Consider the following 20,350-nt stretch of genomic DNA (forward strand, 5'->3'; position numbering starts at 1 on the left):
TTAAGCTCCTTTTCCCACAGATTTACTCATTTTTCACCCGACACCACTTTTTATTTTTTGCAGATTTTTTTTTTTTGATGAATGCCAGTTTTCCTTAAAAAACATTTCTCTATTTTTCTATTTAGTTTGAAAGCTTGTAGATTTTCTGGACCAAATATTCTTGAAGATATTTATTATGATTCACTAAGTAGAAATAAGGTCTAAGGCTTAGCCCAGGAGCTGGGAAATTGGAAATTTTGAATTGTAACCTACTTTGCCTCCTATTGTGGGTCTTAAAATGCTCTACTAGGAAGATGCTAATTCCTTATGTTCAAGGTGATTCTATATAGACCTCATGTATTTTCCTGATTTATTTTTAAGATTATTAAAATGTATTAATAATAGCTAGTTGAACTGGGTTTAACCATGACAGTATCAGAGATGTGTGAACTTGGACTTCTGTTACTATAAGAGGACAAGTACTGGTGCTTGTCCAAGGGACTGCTAAGTGGGGTGTACCAGCATCTACCCCTTTCTTAAGCAACTCAGCACCACTCAAGACATTATTTAAACAGTCTCTGTGCCTGTTAATGAACAACCATGGGGCTGAAGTCAGAGATTTGAGCCTGAGCAGTTGAGTATAAAAGTCACCAAAATGCGCATAGCAAGGTAATGTAAAAAGTTACGAAAGCACAAAAAAGGGGGAAGATTGGAAAATAAACTTGGTTACATAAATTGAATGCTAAGAAATCCATGGTAAGAGACTCACAAAAGAGTACTTCTTATAGAACAGAAAGAGGGGGACCTCTGGGAACTGACAGTGTTCTGGGAATTAAGTGCCAATTATGTCCTGGACCAATTATCAGTGCTTTTACTAAAGACAATTTTTTAAAAAGATTTTATTTATTTGAGAGAGCAAGCATCCATGTGAGTGGGGTAAGGGGCAGAAAGAGATAATCGCAAGCAGACTCCTCGCTGAGCTCAGAGCCTCACTCAGGTCTCCATCTCACAACCCATCAGATCATGACCTGAGCTGAAACCAAGAGTCGTACACTCAACTGACTGAGCCACCCAGGTGCCCCTAAAGACAATTTATTTTAAGCAGCAACCTTGGAAACAAGCATGGCCAGATTTGATCCCAGACCCCTCTTCCTACTGAGTGCCCTTGACAAATCACTTGACTTCTATGAATCTCAACTTTCTCTTCTAAAAAGTTAGGATAACTATATCTACTTCACAGGGTAATGTAAGGATTTAATGAGGTAATCAGATATGAGCAAAGAAGAGTTATTTCCCCATCCCTCTAACAATGTCAGCATGCATTCCTTAGAAGTGGCTTCCAATGGTTAAGTGTTGGGACTCTGGAATCAGACTGTTCAAGTCACAGCTCTCTCACTTATCAGCTCTGTGACTTTGGACAAATTACTTGACCTCTCTGTGGTTCATTTTCATAATATGAACAATGAGGATATTAATAGTACATTCCCCATAAAGTTGTTATGAGGATTAGAAAAGCTGAATCTATTAAGTATTTAGGACAGCACTTCAGCAGAGAGTAAACATTTAAGTGTTAGCTAAAAATGTGCAATAGTTTTGGATTCTTTCTAGAAGTGATTCCTTTTGTGTTAGGTTATATTCACCTAACTGGACAGGAAGACACGATAACAGTCATGCCAGCTGTGGGGTGAGTTTCTTGTAATTCTGTTTGGGGCGATACTGCCTGCTGTGGACAGGTGGTGGTGGTGGTTCTCCTTCTAGCTAAGGGCAGTTCTGGGTGAGAGCCTCTAGAGCCAGCAGCCGGCTATCTTGCATCCAGCCTTTGTTACTGATACTGGGCAAATTAACATTTCTGACTGTTCACTCCCTTGTGAAATGGGGATAATTTTGGCCTCTGGGGGTGGTGTGAGTATTATATGTGGTAATTTACCTACAGGCCCATGTAGCCCACGCCCAGCCCAGAGCTTCAGAGTAACGATTATTATTACATCAAATATATATAACAGTTGGGCCCTCGGGGGGTTCAAAGGAAGGAAAACCAGGAGGCAGCTAGAAGTGGGGCCCTTTCTGCCTGTGTGAGCTCGGTCTGGGTAAGAGGAAGAAAAACAATCTCTTCCTTTTGCAACCTAAATGACTACAGACGTCTCCCCTTGGCCCCTGTCTTTCGCACCCCCCCCCCCGCCCCGCCACCAAATAGGCAAAGACACCATTCTTTTCAGTTTTATAATCTACTCATTTCTGTAGGTGCAGGTTTATCTGGGCTTGGTGGTAAGCCAAGGGTGGTGGGGAGAAGCATTAAAACCTGGCAACCCAGCTCCCCCGTCTCCGGATGCCGCAGGGCTCCTGCCAGCCGTCCTCGGTTAAAAAACGTGCTTTTTATTTCACTTCCCCGCAGTCTCCTGTGCAGCAGCTCATTACCACCCGCTTCAATCACCTCTGCCAGCATCTCCCCAGAATGTTTTCCCCTTCCCCCATTTCAGGGACATTGGTGGTAGCTGACATTTAAAGGAAATAAACACGGATTTAAAAAATTACAACCTTCTCCGCCTGAAGAACCCAGCAGCAATGAATAACCGAACAGTCCAGCGAAGAGCGCCTGTCGGGGCTCAGCTCCGCCAGCCCTTCCTGCCACACAATTCCCCACACCCGAGCAGCACAAATCACCATTTCCAGGCACCACTCGAGGCTGCCAATTCCACTTTCGCTTAATCTCATTTAAAATCCGGCTACAGATGAGGCTCTGTCGCTGCGGCGAGGAACCGGGCGGGGGGCAGCGGGAGGGACGCGAGGCCTGGATGGAAAGGGAGCGCAGGGGCCCCTCGCGGTTCGGGGCCGCGGGCGGATCCCCAGAACAAGTGCAGGCCGCCCGGGCTCCGAGGCGGGTGAGCCCCGAGGGGCGCGGGGCGCAGGCGGCGCAGACAAAGAAGCCGCCGCCAGCGCCGGCCCCACCAGCCCTCTCCTTCCCCCGCGCCTCCTCTCAGGAAAAAGAGGGAAATCTGAGGGCCAAAGGGACGGTCTTCTCCTTGTGCTCCTCCAGACAGCTGGCGGGAGGTTCTCTCTCTCCGAGGTTTCTCCGTCCCTTGCTGTAGATTGGCGGCCCCCGTGGCCCCCAACAGCACCCTCAGACCCATACCCTCCTCCGGCTAACGCCCCTCGGTGGCCCTTCCGGGCGGGGAAGAGCGCTGCGGCGCCGGGGCCCCGGGAGGCGTATGCCCCGCGCCTCCCGAGGTGCGGGCGAGCGAGCCCGAGAGGGCGGGGGCCGAGCGGGCGCGCGCGGGGGCGGGGGAGCGGCCGGGACACGTGTGGCGGCGGCGCGGGGGGGAGACTCGGCGCCCGGGGCTTTAAGAAGGTGTGGAGGGGGCGGGCGCTTTCCCAGGCCTGGCCGAGGGGCGTCGCGCAGAGGCGGCGCGGCGGCGGCGGCGGCGCACACAGGCGGCGGACGACGCGCTCTCGGAGCCTGCAGCCCGGGTCCCGCTCTCCCGCGGCCCAAAGAAACTTTGCGAGCCGCGGTCTCCCGCGGAACTCCCGGGCTCCGCGCCCGAGCCCGCTCTGCTCGCGTCCGCCGCCTCCTCGCCTTCTCTCCGCGTGGCTCCTCCGTCCCGGCGCCTCCCAAACTGAATGAGCGAGCGGCGCTCGGGGCGCGCGGCGGCGGCGGCGGCGGCGGCGGCATGGAGCGCAGTTGCTGGGCCCCGCGGACTTTCCTCCTGGCGCTGTTGCTGGGGGCGACGCTGAGGGCGCGCGCGGCGGTGGGCTATTACCCCCGCTTCTCGCCCTTCTTTTTCCTGTGCACCCACCACGGGGAGCTGGAAGGGGATGGGGAGCAGGGCGAGGTGCTCATTTCCCTGCACATTGCGGGCAACCCCACCTACTACGTACCGGGACAAGAATACCATGGTAGGTACCACAGCGGCTCCGCGCTCGCCGCCCGGCCCGGTGCGCCCGCGAGCGCAGCTTTTTATCCCTTTCCTTCTTCCAAGGGGCCATTTAAACGGGAGCCAGGAGAGCCCTTCCCTCAGCCTTGCGCTCTGTGGAGGGACAGGGAACAAAGTTAGTGAGGATCGAGTCGCGAGTTGAGATTTACTCGCCACACAGCACACACTCCCCTCACGGATCTCCTCGTAATAAGCCCGTTCTTGGGGGGAGACGCCTGAGAATTGGGGGTTGGCATCTTTCCCTCCTCACTCCTCGTCCCTGCCGCTGACACGTTTAGTGGGTCCGTGCGTCTTGTTTCGCTAACCCCGGTGCTCGGATTCCAGACCTTTGTCTTGCCCGGTTCCCCCTGAAGGGTAGCCGGGTGGCGTTGGGGCTGGCGCCGGGCTCTGCGGACGGGCTGGTGACAGATTGGCGCGCCCCGGTCCCCGGCCGCCCCGCGCCGTCGCCTGCCCGCTGCAAAGTTCCCGCTGCTTGCCAGCCAGGGTCCCCCATTTCATCCAGTGTCCAACGGCCCTCCTGAAATGGAGCGGCTGCTTCCAGCTCTCTCTGTGCTTTATGAAGTGTCCCTTAAAATGTCCGTAATCGATGGGTTTTTAACAAATTCCTCTTACTTTTAACGTGCTGCTTGTTTTTAAAGCGATCTCTGTGTTGTTTATTGATGACTTTGTCTTTTATCTGCACAGCTTTAATTTCCAGGTAAGGGCTGGAAGCCCCTTATAATTTAAAGGTATCTTTAAAAAAAAAAGATCGTTATGGAGTCTTTCATCGAAATTAAACGTTGCTGAGGAAGTAAAATATAGCTCCAAGAAATAGAATTTTATATGGTGCATGCATGTATTTTAGCTGTTTTAAGCTAGTAAATCGAGTATGTGGGGAGATAAAGATACTATTTTCTGTTATTTCCTCTGGCACTTCTGAATATTTCACTTCCATGGTGTTTCTAAGGTGGGACAGGCACTATTTGATTAGAATTTCAAGGCAAAAATACTTACACCCAACCAAATAGAAACTATTGCCTAGTAATCTCATGGTTTCGATGTCTTGTAGGCTAACAATTATTGACATAGCAGGAGATAATCCACGGAGCAGCTGGCATTTCAGATAAACATGCGTGTAAAAACGATAAGAGTCCTTAAGTTTTCTGTTTTCTGAAAAACACCTTTGTGTCTACACTAAAATGTTTTACATAAATAAATGCTTTCCGGAGGTTTACAAGAGTGCTTTTACAACTTTCTTGTGGCATGGTGGCAGCCTTGTCTGTAAAGCAGGAGTCTAATTTGGTGGAATTTTAGACTTTGAAAAATTAATTGTCTGTAACTAGTCCCTTCTTTAATAAAGTGTTTCTGAGACTCGCTTCCCAAGAACATTCTGGTGTTTTTTAAGGTCCCGGGAATCCTTAAGTGGCAAGACCAGCCAGTTTGATGGTAACCCAGACCTAACCCTAAGACTGATTGATTGAGCTTGTCACTTGGTATGACCCTTAGCAAAGGTGCTTGCCTGTCATTAGTTCTAAGTGAGAGTGGTAGGTAAGTGAGTCTGAGCTGGGCTAAAAGGTATGATTTTCAGGTTGTGATGGAAGACCATGTGATAATACAAAGCACTGTTATTGTTTTTTTTCTTCTGTTTTTCACATCCTTTGTAAGATGCTAGCACAGAAGAAAACTTAAAAATACTAAAATGTGACCTAGACTTTGCTTTTGCTATAAAGCTAGCAAATAGAAGTCAGCCAAAGACCGACCATAATCACATCCCTAAGTCTGAAAAAGAATGAGTGATAGAGAGTAAGAAAAAAGTGTAATACTTCAAGTTGGACATTGTGTGGGAAGCCTAAATTTCTCCCTCTTTTCTGCCATCAGAAAAGGTAGAGAACTTTTATTATGTAACTTCAACAAGGTCAAATTGTTATAAACTTTGAGAACTGTTCATGTCATATTTTAAATTCCCATTATCTGTTTTATCAAATACTTAGACTTCGAAATTGCCTGCTTGAAACAGGCCTTCATTAAGAGTTTTTCCCTGTAAAATGTTCTACAGGTTGAAGAATTGTTTGAAAACGAAGTGATGCTTACCAGTGTCTCTTTTTCTTTCAGATTTCTAAAAATTAACATTAAAATTAATTGTGTGGCATCTTTAGGAATTGAACTGGTAATAGAAAAACTTAACCTAATACACATTTCTGATTGGCTCATTTTATGAGAGACCAAAGTAGGAGGTCATTCAGCCAAAAATTTTTAAAGCTCAGAAATCTGTAAAATATTAGCTTGAGATTTTATTTCTAACCTTCTCAATCTTTAAAGGTAACAATTATATCAGAACAAATCAATCTTATCTGTGATTTATGTTGAACTCATCCTTTGGAGGAATAGTGTTTGGGTACAGCTGACGGTTGTCACCTTCTTTACCTGAGAGAATACATTGAGATAGAAGTGGTATGTCCCTAACATGGAACATGACTGTAGATCAGACTGTGTCAGCTGCCCCTTGAGATTTGTGCTGTGTGACAGAGCTCAGAATGTGAAATGGAGAGGCAAATGTCAGTCTAGTATAAAAGTGGTTCAAAATTACAGGTCTCTGTATGTGTTATCTTTATTTAAAGATTTTATTGAAAATCTTTTGGGGCTCCTGGGTGGCTCCATAGGTTAAATGTTTGCCTTCAGCTCAGGTCATGATCCCGGGGTCCTGGGATCCAGCCCCAGAGTCAGGCTCCCTGCTCAGTGGGGAGTCTCCTTCTCTCTCTCCCTTTGCTTCTCTCTCTGCCTCTGCTGACTCAAACACTCACTCTCTCTGTCCTCTCAAATAAATCAATAAAATCTTAAAGAAAAAGAAAACCTTTTCAAAAACAAAAACCTAATACTAGAGCATTTGAAGCTTGCATGTCTAACAGAGTTGTCATATATTTCCGGCATTTAGTAGATCTATGTATTTGCAGTTTTGGCAACTCTATAAACAGTATGTGGTTACTTCTCCTAGTTTTCATCTTAAAGGGTGTCACTTGGTACCTCTGTTTTCATCTTCTTATATCACTTTTTTCTTTTATTCATTCTTCATTAATTAGTGAGGGAAAGAGTTGGGGGGAAGGGAGAGGGAAGGGAGCCTGAGGCAGGGCTCAATCTCAAAACCATGAGACCATGACTTGAGCCGAAATCAAGGGTTGGATGCTTAACTGACTGAGTGCCCCATCTTCTTCCATCTTTTAAATTCTGTCGTCTATGACTTTCTTGAGATGGTATCATTAGTCACAGTGAACTGTGGTGTCCTTGCATGAGTATACCACATTGCAGAAACTCAGCAAAAGGAGGTCTTATATACATCATGTTGAATTAGAAAGGTCTTGGGATCAGAACCTTTTTTTATCTTAAGAATTTACTGTTTTTGTACAAGTCCCAAAATATGGTCCGTTTCTACAACGTGATTTCCAGGACCAACCCTGAATTTTTTTGTGGAAGATTACAAATAACAAGAAGATAGAAAATGGAAACCTAGCTGGTCTAGCCAGGTGGCCATTTCTCTTTCCCAGCCTCGCCTGGCAATTCCCTGCTCCTTCTGCTAGGGACCAGGGCAGTATTGTGAAACATACAAAGGTCGAGTTGATGTCTGCACCTTTCCTCTCCCACAATAATCCCTCTTCCTCCTCTTTACCCTCAGGTATCTACCTATCCATTTTTGTTTGCAGCCTCCTCCCTCAACTGATTTGTAGAGAATGTGACTCATCAACATTAAATTCTCCCACACTCTTAATTATAATGGTAGAAAGTTGTCCCCCCCCCTTTTTTTTTGTTTGTTTAGAAGAATTTTAAGCATCACTGAGCAGGCAGATAATACATTTTGTGGTAGAAAGGCTTTTAGAAACCCTTGAAATCATGTAATAACCTACCTGCTCACAAGATTGGCTTTACTCAGCCACCATCAGAGAGGAGAGGTCAGACATTAGAAAAAGCATCTATGAAAGCCAAGCGTAGGTAAAGGAGTCTGTGGAAAGTGCCTGAGCTCGGATAAGACAATTTATCTGAATCCAGAAATAGACTAGAATCCCTGTTATTAAGGGGGTGTTAAGGTGGAGGAAGTGTTCTCTTATAGTGAAAAAATGTTCTAAAATATTGATGGGGGTAAAAAATTCTGTTTTAAGCAGAACTGAATTAGTGATACGGTATAATGCTTTAAAAGGAGGATTGTATTGTGTTTCATAAATGCAGTAATACTGTTGGTAGTTCTTGCATGCTATGTTTCCATTCCATTATTTATTTAATCATTTTATGGGGTGACTGGGGAAATCAGCTCCTGCTCCTAAAACTGAGCATTTACCTAAATCTAGAAGATATAATTGGAGAAAGAGCACTTTGTCGTAACCATTGCCAGTATTACTAGTATAAATATATGTGTTCTGGAATCAACCAGTTGCTGTTTAAAAATCACTGTTCAAAGGCAGTGCGAGGTAATGACCTTTCAAATATAGGAATGATATATGTCAGACATAATTTTTGGTAATATACTCCACATAAAATTCTTTTCAAAGGAATGGTATTATCATTTGAATTAAAGTAATCTCATGTTGCTAAGGTAACTGTATTGTTTGATCAGGTGTGTGGTTATTTGTCCTTTACCTGTCTCAGATTCCAGAATCAGCACATTTAAACTCTAAGGATCATTTCTCAAATGTAATTTATAAGTGAACTTCAGTGGTGTCCTTCTTGTATGTGACTGTGAAAATCGACAGTTTTAAAGCATTTTGCTCTACTTGTTGTATATTTCATCTCTCTACAATTTATTTCAAACATATTTTACCAATGTGGTTCAGATTGTTGCTTACATTATATAAATCTTGCTTTATATGATTCTCTCCAATTTTTATGACTCTTTATTTTAAACTATTATTTTTATTTTCATTAAAAGTATTAAAGAATAAAATAATGTTGCATAATTCTAATCATATATTTTTGACAGAACTATCTTATTCCCATATTTTTTTCTTTTCACCTTTAAAAAGTGGGTGATAGGCATTGTAACAAGATTTTAAAGTCCACACTATCGATTTTGAAATTTTTTCATAAATTAGGGGTACCTTGATGGCTCAGTCAGTAGAGCGTCTGACTCATGATCTCAGGTCTTTAAAAAAGAAAAAGAAATTTTTTCATAAATTAGTTCATTCAAAAGAATAAATCTGAAAGCCATCTTTTATATTTTCCCTCTCTGGAATTGATCAAATATATAGAATGACCTGGGAACCTTACATTATCAATTATTTAGAATGTATTGCATATTAAGCCATAACTGTTCTTTTGATTATTTCAAATGGCACTTACTGTGTCTTTAATGTTAACGGATGGTTGCTGATGTATTGAACCCTTAGTATTTCATACAATCTTTACGTTTGAAAAGCATAAATAAATTGAGTAACCAGCACTTTTTGAACATTGGCATTTAAAAAATTGTAAATATTCTCATGCAAAATATCAAGTTATTAAGCATTTTTAAAAGTTCTTTATGTAATATATGAATAGCAAAAGTGGGTGGCCTTACACTCTGTCAGGAAGAGAAGGAAGGTAGGCATTCTGTTAGAATGGCAGGTTCACTATGAACAAAGAGAAATGATTTAGGCTTCATCTGAGTAACAACATAACACAGATAAAAAGAGAAATTCATTTATTTAAATATTTTGGTTTCAAGAAACATTTGGATGATTAATCCACCCCACTGATTTTAGAGTGATTTATTAAATAACCAAACTGTATAATTTCAATCTTATTGAGCTTAAGCAAAACAGTATTAAAAACACATTTTCAGGAATTGGAATTGAGTTCTCAGATACGAAGATTTCATAATGACTGTCCAGACACAGGAATGGTGTATTTTTTCTAAAAAATTAGTCTTGGCTGTCAGGTAATTCCCCATGAGGTGATCTTACTTTGGTTTCAGTTGTATAGCTCAGAGAGTCATTTTTGCCTGGGTATCTGCCATGCCCATCTCATTGAAGGCAAGAGAGCCTCTAAAGGATTGAATGCTGTGCCTGTGGGTTAACCAATTATTTCTAAGATGTGCTTTGCTAAAACTATACATATTTTTTCCTTCTTTATTCAATCCCATGTAGGAACCAATGTAACACCAGATGTAGGAACGTGCGGAAGGATCAGTACAAACATATACAGATGTCGTTGTGTGGCTTAAGGCAACTCTAATCATTCCAAAAACAAAATGAAGGTAATTAGGTAGCTTTTGGATGCCACAAAGAAATAGTCATAGGAAATCTGATGTGTTCCAAAGTAGACACTGAAACCCAACTTACCCTTTGATACTAAATTACCTTTCCGTAGAGAAAACTTTATTTGGAAAACAATAAATTAAATTTTATTGATTAAAGAAGACTTTGCCACTAGCGAAGAAGTCATGAGTGATTGCCATTGATGTATACAGATGCCCACGTACCGAGTGACAGGAGGGGAGGACCACAGTTGACCAGTTTGTGCTACACTCACCTCAGAATTGACTTTCTTTGCCTTTCCTGCTCTGTCTGTGCTTCCAACTGTATCTCACATGCTCTCTCCCTTGGTCCTTTCTTCCTCCTCCTAAATTTTCTCATTGTCTTTTTTCATCTTCTCCCTTCCACCGTATCACAGGTCCTTGCTTTCCCTCTCCTCTTTCTTCCCTTTTCCTGCTTTACCACTCTCTTCTCTTGTTCTTCCTGTTCTTTCTCTGTTACCTTCTTCTCTTCAGATCTTCTGTCACCATCTCTATTTTTCTCTCTGTTGACTATAACATGAAAAATATCAGATTTATAGCAATTATCATACTCCTTGGATATTTGCAGTCAGTGAATGGGTAGGCTTTTGTATCATTCTCTTAAAAACTTAGTGCTGTGTTTCTGTGACACACACTTGCCTTTTTAAAAAAAATATGGGTTAATCACTCCTCAAAGAAAAGCGGACCCTTCCTCCTACACTGTAAAATCTCTCGGAAGAACGTTCAAGCCTGTGGCTACTTCTGAGTCTGCCACTTTCCCGCTGTCCCTTATTTTGGCCAGACTACAGATTCTGAAGGTTGTGTACAGAAGCATAGAAGTACGCATGGGCAGGGAGTTACAGAAATTAGAAAACCATGTACTAAATTAGCCTGAATCTGAGAGACAGCTCAACCTGGAGATTTCTGAATGCTTGAGTGCAAGGAATCTCGTCTAGTAAACTGATGAAGGACTTTCTCTCTCATCACCTCAGTCACCTCAAGTCTTCTCATTTTCTTGCTGGTCTGGACCAAGGTTCATAACTGCAGTTGCCCAGGTATGAAATAGAGCTGCCATCTCTTCTGGTTGCTGGCACTTAACAGGTCCAAAAGGGGGAGTTAGGGGCCTTGGTCTAAAGCAAACACTAGATTGGAGATGTGTTGCTCTGGGGGGAGTACCATAGTCTTCCTTGAGCAAGATCAATTTTGTTGTTTTGTGGCATTGACTGTTCCAGCTCAGAACTTCAAAGATGCCTTGGCAGAGAGTTCAGAGTTATTACACTACAAAGGACCGTCCCAGGAGGCACAGCCATGTGGCAAGAGTTCAAGCTTTGGCAGTAGAGAGAACCACCTATATATATCCTTTCTCGGGCCACTTATTAGTTGTGCGCCTTCAGCAACTAAATCTCAGTTTTCTGATTCTAGCGTAAAAATAATAATATTCATATTTCAGGGTTGCAGTCACCCACTGAGGTCATGCTTATGAGGTACCTGGTACACAATAAGTACTTTTTCAGTAGTAGCTCTTAGCATCTGGTACAATCATCCAGCATTAGGTAAGGAGAGTTGAAGCACTGTATATACAGCTAGGAGCCATTTATCCCACGCGTGCCCATTTTGTGCCTTGTCAATATGTGACATATTTCAAGAGAAATTTCAATTTTAGTTATTGAGGAGAGTCATAAAAATTTAAAAAAAAAAACAACTCCTCATTCAGTATGTATGATCAGAAAGGGCTTCCCACCCAAAATACATATATGACTTGCCTAGAATTAAGAGTTTTAGTATGGTTCTAGTCCAACCAAAACGTTTACTAACTTTGCCCATTCCTAACTCAAACCTCCCTATTCCTAAATTGAGTATTTGTCTTTATTTAATGGTCCTAATAATGACCAAATTTTGTGTATTTAAGTATATTCTGGGAAAAATGCCAAGATAAGTAAATATTGACATCAGTTTAATATATTTTGTCAAATCCTATAATATGTATGTCTTCAGCCCCTGTGAAATGATTTTAAAATACAAAACTATTTTAGCCAAACTCAACTGAGAGAGATTGGTTTTAATAATGAACCCAGAGTTCCAGGTCCCCAAGGACTAATTGAGGAAACTTAGATCCACAAGCGGTTTGGTGGTGAAGTGGAAAGTCAGTTCATTTACAATAAAAAATGCACTCGTCAGTATAAAGGCTTTGGATGTCCACTTCCTTCTGTCTGTCTACTGGAGCAAAGTTTTTATGGGTAGGCAAGTGACTATTAGAGGTTGTTTGGGAGCTTGGAGTTAGAGGATCACAATGGCAGATTCCAGCATCTAGGAAAGCTTCTCCAGCCAACTCACATCTGGGCTGGTTGACCTCTTCTTCCCTAGACAGTAGTAGAGGAAGACTGTCCTGTTGCAGGACTTCAGAATGCCTCATTATGTCCCACACATTGCTTGTTGTCTACCTAGTCCTTACTGACACTCCCTTTCTTACCGATTCTGTTAAAAACAACTATGTGTCCAATTAAAAATACTCACCTCCAAGGCTCCCTGACAATACAATTTAGTAAGATGAAGTGACAATCTGCTGAATGGGATATTTATAGAGGTTATTGACAAAATTGATAAAGATGATTTTTTTCAAAAAGACTCCACAGATACTTGGGTTTTGCTCTACTCTTACCCATTTCTTCTAGACATGGTGTGGTACAACCATCCTGTGACCTTGAGGAGGAGGGTCACGTAGTAAGTGGGGACCGGGAATTGAGAAGGAACCTTGATCTTTATTTTCTATCTTTTACTTTTTAGAGAGAGAGAGCACGCACACATATGTGGTGGGGGAAGACGTGGAGGGAGAAGGGGAGAGAGAATCTTAAGCAGGCTCCACACCCAGCACCCAGTGTGGAGCCAGACACGGGGCTCAGTCTCACAACCTTGAGATCATGACTTGAGACAAAGTCAAGAACTGGACGCTTAACCAACTGAGCCACCCTGGTGCCCCAAGAAGGAGCCTTTGTCATTATTTGTACATTTGACTAGCTATCCCAGCCCTGGAATATCTCTTCTGGATTTCTTGTATCTTAGGAAAAATTAGTCAGTTTCCTATTATGTGCACATGAATATAGTCCTAATTATTCTAAATGCCCAGATGACCCAGTTTACATTCTCTTTTAGGTCTGTCACAATTCTTTTTTTTTTTTTTTTAAAGGTTTTATTTATCTATTTGACAGACATCACAAGTAGGCAGAGAGGCAGGCAGAGAGAGAGAGGAAGAAGCAGGCTCCCCATGGAACGGAGAGCCCGTTGCGGGGCTCAATCCCAGGACCCTGGGATCATGACCTAAGCCGAAGGCAGAGGCTTTAACCCACTGAGCCACCCAGGCGCCCCAGGTCCGTCACAATTCTTGTATCAAGTTCTGAATTGCTCTGGTCCTCCCATAGAATTGCTTTTGGCCACTTTGGTGGAACTAGGATGTTATCTAAGACAGTTTTGATATACATTTTATTTTATTTTATTTTATTTTATTTTATTTTTTAAGATTTTATTTATTTGTCAGAGAGAGAGAGACAGAGCACAAGCAGGGGGAGTGACAGAGGGAGAAGCAGACTCCCTGCTGAGCAGGGAGCCCAATGTGGGACTTGATCCCAGGACCCTTGGGGTCATGACCTAAGCCAAAGGCAGACATTTAACTGACTGAGCCACACATGCGTCCCTTGATAATACATTTTAAAAACATCCCTCAAGGTGTGCTGCTTCTGTGGGTAGCAAAAATAGTGCATTTTATATTAACTTTTTAGTAGTGCTTTGAGAAGGTAACCTGTCCCTGGCCTTCAGTTTCTGAAGTTTCTTGTAACTGACAGTTTATGCTAGTTTCCTTCACCAGACTGTTTCGTGATGGTCTTTTCTCTCCAAAATGCAGTATCACTTTATATAAATCCTGTTGACATTTAAAATACCTAGATGTGTGATATGGTTGTGAATGTGAGCTCTGCCCCACCCTTAACCTTGCTTGTTTTGTCTGGCTCAGCCTCTAGGACTGAATCCAACATTGTCCTTTCTCTTGCTTGCTGTGTGTTGACAGAGGAAACAGGCATTCCAGTCTTACCTTTAGGAACATATCATCTTTTTGTGTAGGCCACCTTTGTTATGAATGTTAAAATATCCTATGATCATAGTTCTAGTTCCTTTCTTACTTCCTTTTCTCACATAAACACTTCCTGCATTCTCATACTGGGGGAAAAAAAAGTTCTACGTCTAGCATTTGTGATGGAGCAATATACAGAGATTAGCGGGCTTTAGCCTCTTTTAGAAAAAGTGGCTTCACATTCCCATTCTAAGCACTGATATTATCAAAAAAAAAGCAACTCAAGGCCTTGGAAATAAAAGCAACAATATTAATAACAAACTCTAAAGTGGGACTTAGTGTGTGCTAAGCACTGATCTAAAATCTTTGCATGTATTAATCATGTAATTTTCACATCAACTTCATGAGGTAGGTACTATTATCCTCCTTTTATGGATATAGAGATTGAATCCCAGAGAGGTTAAGTGTTTTGCCCAAGATTTCAGAGCTGTTAGATAGGAGTGCTCAGTCTGTCTTGCTTTGGAATCCATGCTTCCAGCTGGTATGCATTTACCTGTAGAAATGACTCTTGTTTCAGGAAAGGGGTAATAATAAGAAATGATAAAAGACATGTTAAGAAAGAGAAGAGAAAGAACAGTAAAAACCAGTTTTGTTATTTAAAATAAAGATTGCAGACTTAAACCAGAAAGATGATATCCATGCCAAACAAAGTCAGAATTTCAGTCCTAAATATTCATTGTCCAAGACACAGTTATCTTCCGGATATCATTTAGTACACTGTTGACCTGAAAGAGTTAACATGCCTTAGAAGTATGATGACAACTAAAACTATAAAAGAGTGATTCGCAGATTCTGTTTATATTTATTTATAATCTTTTGATGAACGTAATTTCTATGAAGATTTTTTTAAAAAGATTTTATTTATTTATTTGACAGAGAGACGCAGAGAGAGAAGGAACACAAGTTGTGGGGGGGTGGGGAGAGGGAGAAGCAGGCTTCCCACGGAGCCAGGAGCCCGATGCAGGGCTCCATCCCAGGACCCTGGGATCGTGACCTGAGCCGAAGGCAGACGCTTAGTGACTGAGCCACCCAGGCGCCTCTCTATGAAGATTTTTAAGTAAACAGCAAGTTTGTTCTCTAATAGATGTTTGTTCATTAATAGAATTTAAGTAGAACTAGAATAGAAGAGAAATACAAGGGCAGAATGTTAAACCGAGGTAGAGAGATAATTCAAAAATTTTTTACTGAAGTTTCTTTACTTGTAATATATTTCATCCTTCAAGAAGTTCCTTTATGTGTTCTCAGACGGCGGGCATAGCCTGTGAAATTGAGGGATGTGGTCCGTTCTGAGTCTAGAGCTCTCTGCACTGTCTAACCTGCTCAGCTCCCATGGGGATATTGACACCAATGACATGTTTGTTCAGCGCTTGGCTTTGTAGGGTTCTTTTTCGTACATGGACCTGATCTTTAAAAACCACTTTCTGTTGAGCTCATTCGAATAAGAAAAAAAAGCAACTGCCAAGCATCCTCTTCTGCCCTTGCCCTCAAATCATTCACCTCCTGCCACAGAGGGCAGAGGGCAGCCTTAGGCTTGTGGCAGCCAGGCCAGGGTGACATATGAGGGATTGCAAGGGCATCAGTGTCAAGAGCCCAGAAGCAGGGGCTGCCCTTGCCTGGTGCTTAGATTCGTAAAGCAAATATTTCCTGCTTTGTCACCACCATAGTTTATCTCAAAGTTAACCTGCAGATCTAAACTGAGGTCCACTGACCCAGGGTGGAAACTAAACCAGGGAATGGAGGACGGATTCACGGGAAAGCTTCCTGTTTGGAACCCACCGAGGTTCTCAGAGGGCCTGAAGGGAGGCCCATGCTTTTCCTAAGAGAGAAAACTTGGCCTCATTGGACTTTAACGAAAGGACAGTGAGTTTTATAAAGATATTGCCCCCAAAATATAGAGAAGGTCTATATCTAGATGTTTCCTTTTCTCAGGTGCGCCAAACCAGATCATTTCTCGTGTTAACCTTCCGTGGGGAGTTGTATCAAGTTGTAGGTCTGCTGGGCAAGTCTGTGAGCCTCAGATGTGGGGCAGGATGCCGTTAAGACTGCTTTCCCTGGTGATCTCTCCTGATTCGGGCATTCAAGCTTTTAGAATATTTCTCTCAAACACAAATGGCTTCTGTCAGCCTTTGAACGGGAACTGTGAGGCAGACACTTCAATTCCAAATATATTGTCAAATATTTTAAACCTATAGAAAACTACAACCAATGAAAATCCAAAATTGGCATCACTAATGAGTACCCAAGGGATACCTATCTGTATTCATTGAAGTAAAATGTAAATGCTCTGGAGATCAAACTCTTCACAATTATTAAAATAATACCCACTGGCCTGACCTGAATTGCTGAATGATTGTTGCTTGTTTAAACAAGTTTGTCCTGTCCCTACAATACAAGTTGTTCCCAAGCATGAAAACAGTGGAGGCCCTGCAGAATAGGAAAAGAAGACGACGTCTTGCATAAGATAAATGCTTGGTTGCCATCCTGGTGAAACAGCCATCAAAAAAAAAAAAAAATAAAAAATAAAAAAAAAAAAATCCACTACTCTGATTCAAGACCAATAAATGTTTCCAGTGAGTAAAAAGAATGTTCCTTCTTAGAAATGTTAGTCAGTGAGGGGCGCCTGGGTGGCTCAGTGGGTTAGGCCGCTGCCTTCAGTTCAGGTCATGATCTTGGGGTTCTGGGATCGAGTCCCCATGGGGCTCTCTGCTCGGCGGGGAGCCTGCTTCCCTTCCTCTCTCTCTGCCTGCCTCTCTGCCTACTTGTGATCTCTCTCTGTCAAATAAATAAAATCTTTAAAAAAAAAAAAAAGAAATGTTTGTCAGTAAAAGAAACATTTACAGTCAAAATTTAAGAATGGTTATTCAAATATTACCAGGTAAAAGAATTTCTTAAGCTTTTATTTTGCCAATATAAAAATTGTCTCTAGACCTCCATTTTTACTCCTGTTGGAAAATGGACCTGACTTGCAAATTGATGAGCTTTATTAGCTACCAGAGTCTGGAGAGTGGTGGGTGTACCAGGATACTCTGGCTTCCAGTCATGGAAACCAGCTCTGGGTAACATGGGCTAAAGGAATTTATTAATAGAAGGTGGATTAATGGGCTGCCTGGATGGCTCAGTCCTTAAGTGTCTGCTTTCAGCTCATGTCATGATCCTGGGGTCCTGGGATCGAGCCCCACAAGTCCAGCGTTGGGCTCCTTGCTCAGCGGGGAGCCTGCTTCTTACTCTCTGCTTCTCCTCACCCCGCTCATGCTCTCACTCTCTCTCTCTCTCTCTCTGTCAAATGAATAAAATCTTTAAAAAAAAAAGAAGAAGGTGGGTTAACGTGCAGAATGGAAGGAAAACCCAAATATTAGAAATGATGATAGTATATCCAGAAAGAGGGAGTGGTCAGTTGCCAAAGGAATTGAGGTGGTAAGGACCATGATTTTCTGGTTTTTCTGATTATTTCTGGCCTTTTTTTTTTCTTTCTGATTTTGAGGCTTTTTTGGCCACACAGGATGAATCCTCTTCAACTCCTCTCTTTTCTTGTGTCCCTGAACTCTGATTCCTGGGACCACAGTCTCATGGGCTTACTTGGGGTCTGGCCGTCACACTTGGGTGGTTGTGGAGTGGGAGGGATATCTTTACAAAGAAGAGGGAGTGGGAATGGGTCAGGCAAAACAGCAGATAACTGCCACAGTATTCGGCCTGTATGTTTAAGAATTAAGATCTAGAATGACCTCTGGGATAGTAAATGTGATGTTTATAACACAGGCCAAGTGGAGAAGCAGTGTTCTCTGGGGTGCCGTGGCATCCTTCATTAGATGGGAAGAGTTTAGTGATTCTAGGAGAGGGGAGGGGAAGATCCAGCCCAATAATGATTTCTCATGCTTTTGTAGCTTGGTGAACATGACAAATTCTCTTCTGAAAGCTGTGCCGGGTGACTACAGACAACCTATATGTGTACAAGAAGCCCAGCTTCTCTGGGGTGTGTGTGCTCCTCTTCAGTTCAGACCCCCGGGGGTCACCTCCAGTGACCTGCAAGGAATATCTGAGATAAATTAATGAGTATATGCCTCTCTTTTCATGCGTCAGTGTAGACAGACCACTCCTGTATTCACTAGGAGGATGTCAGAGTGCCTCTGTCATTCCTCAGCATTGCAGGACCAAAGTGCCACTTGTCCTGGTTCATCACCCGTTCCTCCTCGATGCACTAATCATTTGGCCTGTGGGATTTCACCGTCTCCCAGTTTCTCCTTCCCTCCCAGGCTGCCCCTTCTCATCCTTTGTCGTGTCTTCCTTTCCTCCCTGACTCCGTAGTACTGGGGTGCTCAGCTCTGTCCTTTCTTCCTTTTCTCTTTCTCTTCTGCCCCATCTCCCTAAAGACGTTCTCCATCCCGACACTTTGAGGGCCATCTCCGTGCTGGTGACTCCCACGGCTCCTGAGCTGCTGTGTCTTGCTCTCCATTCAGCATCTCCATGTGGTTCAGCATCTCCACGTGTTGTTGGCATCTCAGACTTAACATACCCCTCCTCCTGCCACCTGCAAAGGAGCTCCTCCCTGAGTCTCCTGAACTTCACTGTTGCCAGCTGAGGACATAGAGTTATTCAGTCCCCAAAACTTCTTCCTCTGTCTGCCACCACTGATCTATCCCTGAGTCCCGCTGGTTTTACACTAAGACCCACCCAGAAGCTGCCGTGGTCACCGCCTCACCTGGATTATGCCAGGCGCCCGTTCGCTTGCCTGCCCCAGTGCTTGCTCACCTTCATTCTGATCTGAGACAGGCAGCCAGAGGGATCCAGCTCAAACCAGCACATTCCTCTGCTGCATACCTACTGCAACTGGTCCATTCCCCCAAGCTGCCTAAAGAGCTGTGGTCTGCTTCTCTGTTCCCAGTGACCCGTCAGCTTATCATCTTTACCGGCAAAGATGCCTACATTTGAATGATAAATTCTATCATAATTCTATCCATCCCTTTGTTGCTTGCTGTGTCTCTCTGAAGGGGGAAAAAAAAAAAGAAACAACTCCTGGCTTCTCTGTTACTTTTCTGACTTATCTTACTCTTCCCCTGAGACCATTAAAGCCTCTTTTTTGTTCCTCAAACACATATGGGCTCAGTCTCATCTCAGGACCTTTGAATGTGCTTCCCCTGTCTAGCATGCTGTTCCCCAGAGAGCTGCATATGCTGCCCTTCCTGATTCATGTCCATCTTCAAATTGTCAGCTTCTGGGACGCCTGGGTGGCTCAGTTGGTTAAGCAGCTGCCTTCGGCTCAGGTCATGATCCCAGCGTCCTGGGATCGAGTCCCACATCGGGCTCCTTGCTCATCAGGGAGCCTGCTTCTCCCTCTGCCTCTGCCTGCCATTCTGTCTGCCTGTGCTTGCTCTCTCTCCCTCTCTCTCTGACAAATAATTAAATAAAATCTTTAAAAAAAAAAATTGTCAGCTTCTCAGTAAGGCCTTCCTGACCGTGCTCGGTACCACGATGGCCCCCCCTCTCCCCTGTACTCCATCTCCCCCGAACTGCTTTGTTTCTCTTCATTGCTGCTATCGTCATCTAACATTTTATTCTTTACCTTGCTTGCTTGCTGTGTACCATCACTACAATGCCTTTAAGCTCCACCAAGACGGGGGTTTTTGTCCGCTTTGTTTGCTGCTTTATTGCCCGTGCCTAGAATAGTGCGTGGCACATAGCAGGCACTTTAAACATTTTGGTTTAATGAATCAGTGAGTGAAAATAGCATTTGGGAACCCTGTCTAATCTCAGTTATGGTGAAAACTGTCTTATGAAAGTGGTAATTCTAAAATAAATAAGGCAATCCAGGAGATTATTTATAAAGACTTTGTGACTGTAATTCTAAATTTTGGCCTTTCGAATCCATGATAACAATGTTTTAAAAATCTGAGAACCGTGTCTCTACTTTCCCACCCTCCAAACTTACAAAATTCTCATGACTTTTGTGAGACCATGCAGTGCTATTTTTAGCAGTCTGTTGGATTGGCTTTGCTTTAACTATATGTTAGCAAATCCAAAAAAGTTCTCATAGCAATTAGTGACTGCAATTATTAATAGAAACTATAATAGACTTTAAACTCTTATTCCCAGAAGCTCCTCTGTGCTGCACCA

The 20,350-nt window shown here is 43.1% G+C and overlaps 1 protein-coding gene across 2 annotated transcripts in view; it reads left to right on the plus strand.

Moving 5' to 3' along the window:
- The first annotated feature begins 3,644 nt into the window (after nt 1-3,644).
- Nucleotides 3,645-20,350, plus strand: part of LOC111155225 (reelin) — a 505,959-nt gene continuing 489,253 nt past the window's right edge. For both annotated transcript variants that reach the window (XM_022515343.1, XM_022515345.1), the window contains exon 1: nt 3,645-3,870. In XM_022515343.1, coding sequence (XP_022371051.1) covers nt 3,645-3,870 — 226 coding nt within the window. The remainder of the gene's footprint in view (nt 3,871-20,350) is intronic.

Source organism: Enhydra lutris, unplaced genomic scaffold (genome assembly GCF_002288905.1).
Source record: "Enhydra lutris kenyoni isolate GAN:26980312 unplaced genomic scaffold, ASM228890v2 scaffoldscaffold40, whole genome shotgun sequence".
Classification (NCBI taxonomy): domain Eukaryota; kingdom Metazoa; phylum Chordata; class Mammalia; order Carnivora; family Mustelidae; genus Enhydra; species Enhydra lutris.